This window comes from Carlito syrichta, unplaced genomic scaffold (assembly GCF_000164805.1).
Source record: "Carlito syrichta isolate Samal-C Ts95f unplaced genomic scaffold, Tarsius_syrichta-2.0.1 Scaffold135583, whole genome shotgun sequence".
In the NCBI taxonomy this organism is placed as follows: Eukaryota; Metazoa; Chordata; class Mammalia; order Primates; family Tarsiidae; genus Carlito; species Carlito syrichta.
Window position 1 is genome coordinate 98,423 of NW_007079679.1, and position 2,902 is coordinate 101,324.

The window sequence follows — 2,902 nt, forward strand, 5'->3', positions numbered from 1 at the left end:
CAAGGCACACGGGGCCTCAGAACCCTTGGCCCCAGGAGTCCCGGAGGCCACCCGGCCTGGGGAGCCTTGCCCAGAACATCCCATGCCTGCGACCCCAGTGACCTCCTGGCCGGGGGTCTTTTGGGGCCCGAACCCACCCGGGCCTGGTCGGGGTCATGGCGCCCTCTAGTGGAGGCCGAACGTTCGGCCCGATCCCAACCGCATTCTGAGGTTCTACGGCCAGAGACGCCTGACCCAGGGCCCCGGGCCCCTCAAACCTGGATCAGGCTCTCGAGGCCACGGGACAACAGAGCACCAGAGGAACGAGGAGGGGCAGCGGTCCCCTGCTCTGGGCCCTCCCAACCGACACGACCACAGGGTCGGCCTGTCAGGTGGGTGCCCCGTCCTCTCCTGAAGCCTACTTCCCCAGACCCCACCTGACTGCTGCTCCCAGATGCCACCTCAGACCTGCCAGATGGAGAAGCTGGACAGGGTGGCGTGGAGACATATCGAAGCAGCAAAGGTTAAGGGTGCTGAGGTGCCAGGGATGGAGGGGCAGGAGAAGGCTTGTCAAGGGGCCCCAGCAATTTGTTGTTTGTAAATATGCTCCCACACCCAGCACTCAGTGGAATTCTGGGCTGAAAATAAAGACTTCAAAGAATATATATAACTGCTTCCTAAAGCTTTTGGTTGCTGGGGCAGCTAAAAGTCTCCACTCTCATGCTGCCTACTCTGCAATGGGAGTAGTACAAGTGAGTGCCTGGAAAGGACGACACCATCTGCCTGCCACACGAGGGGGCAGCACAGGTACATGACCGAGTCGGTATTTCTAACAACACGGGTCATTCTTCATGTCTAAGACACACAGTGGAAGCACTCTGTTATTTTATGTATTATGGAAAAGGGAAAAATACCATTAATCCTAAGTGCCTCCCAGCACCTGACTTGTTAAAATGTGAAACTGAGATCAGGGGTGCTTGTTAAACTAGAAAACATGTAGCACGTTCTCCTGGCTGGAGCTTGGCCCATCCAAGTGCTGAACAGGCTACAGAGGGTGTCATTGTTACCCTCCCACAGCCTGTGTGTGTGTGGGGGGGTGCTGGGACTCCCTCAGTGACCCCCTGACCCCTCCACCTCCCAGCAAACCCTGTGTACCACAGACAGAGGTGGAGGCAGGGCTTAAAATCTCAAATGCTGCTTTATTTACCAAAGGTGCTGCCCCAGGGCTGATTCCGCTAGCCAGGCCATCAGATGGCCAAGGGGTCCCAGCTTAGTCTTCCAGAGGCTGGGCTATACAGCCTTGCCATGGGGTTTGGGGCAGGATTTCCTCCCAGGGCCCTGGCAGGGTTCCCGCCCGGCAGCAGCCAGGGTGGGCAGTGGGTGCCAGCACTGCCATCTCAGGAAGGCACTTTCAGCTTCGGGGTCCCCAGGAAGAACTGCAGGACACGGTCGGCCAGGAGCGCCAGGCAGAAGTCCAGGAGCAGGACCTGGGCGATGACCAGCTTGAACTGTCAGAGCGAGGAGGGCTGGTGAGCTGAGGACCACGGGAGGAACCCACAGCTGGGTCCAAGCTGACCTCCTTAGGGCCACTCACCTCCACAGGGATATCCACGAGGCCAAACTGGCTGTTGAAGTCAGGTGAGGAGCCAAGGAGCAGGCCTACGATGGCCAGGAGTGACACCGCCAGACTCCAAACCAGGGGCTTGTTCTCAGGCAGGCTCTCCATGAAGGGAGGGCCCTGTGGGAATGGAGGCCAGTTGGCTGCATGTGGTGGGGGCTGGGTGGGCATGCTGGGTGGGGCCTGGGCCTCACCTTGTAGTTGATGGCGAAGGTGGCCATCTGCATGGCCATGGCCATGATGTACACGGTGCTGTTGACCAGGCTCGGCTCAAACTCCTTGTACAGGTCCACAAACTGCTCCTCCCTGCAGAGATGCCACGTGGGGTCAGGACTCCTGTCCTGCTCACACACCCCTATGGCTCCCTGCTGTCCCAGCAGAGCCAGGGCCCTCCCACAGCCTGTGGGGCTGACCCCACCAGTCTGGCCCTGCCCCCTCCCTGGTCTCCCTGACTCCCAGGCTCTCCTGCCAATGTCTGTGTAGTTGACTTCCTGCCACTCCAGGCTGCAGGGACGACACCTCCTCCGGGGTGGTAGCACTCACTTCTCGGGGCTCCGGGCCTGAGCCTCACTGTACAGGTAGACGAGGCTCAAGAAGTGCACAAAGAACTGCAGCATCACGGTGAGGACTGTGTACAGGTTGAAGATGTTGGGCAGGGGCCGCTCTCTCGAGAGTGTCTTGAGGGGCTATGGTGGCAGGAGGCAGAGGTCAGGGCCTGGCTCACCCCAGGGCTGCCCTGTCCATGTCCTGTCTCCTGGGAGGCCTTGTGCAGAGCAGCCACCAGATCCTGGGGTCAGGGGATGTTGCCAGTTGCCAAAGCCCTCCTTGTCTCTCACCCCTAGCCTGGGGCCCTACCATCCAGTCCCCACAGCAGCCGCAGGGTCTTAAAATCGTAAAGCTGATCCCATCCTCCCTGTTCCAAACCTTGCCCATTCCTGCTGCACAAGCCCCCCTGGCCACTAGACCTCCCTACATCCACCCACACCTGTCTGGGACCTTTGTGTCCAGTTCCTGTCCACTGTGTCCCTCGTTCTTTACGCCTCAGTCTGAGTGTCAGCATTGCAAAGGCCTCCCCAGCTGCCCACCAGGCCACCCTGTGTAGCCCACACGATGTACTTAGTTTCTTTTGCCCTCTTTGTATGAGAGGGAACACAAAAAACCCCTGAAATTTATTTATAAAAAATTGTGTATTTATTCTTACACATTTAAATTTCAGTCACTTTAAAAGTACTCTAGCCGGGCTCGGTGGCTCAGCCTGTAATCCTGCGCCATTGGGAGGCTGAGGTGAGTGGATTGCCTGAGCCC

At 58.5% G+C, this 2,902-nt stretch overlaps 1 protein-coding gene across 1 annotated transcript in view; it reads right to left on the minus strand.

The window, feature by feature from the left end:
* Window positions 1–1,158: 1,158 nt before the first annotated feature.
* The window catches only part of ATP13A1 (ATPase 13A1), a 17,831-nt gene continuing 16,087 nt past the window's right edge, over window positions 1,159–2,902 (minus strand). Inside the window, exons 23-26 of the mRNA XM_008049411.2 lie at window positions 2,141–2,283; window positions 1,792–1,903; window positions 1,574–1,717; window positions 1,159–1,487 (exon numbers count right to left, since the gene is read on the minus strand). Of these exons, the coding sequence (XP_008047602.1) occupies window positions 1,377–1,487; window positions 1,574–1,717; window positions 1,792–1,903; window positions 2,141–2,283 (510 nt within the window). The 3' untranslated portion in view covers window positions 1,159–1,376. The remainder of the gene's footprint in view (window positions 1,488–1,573; window positions 1,718–1,791; window positions 1,904–2,140; window positions 2,284–2,902) is intronic.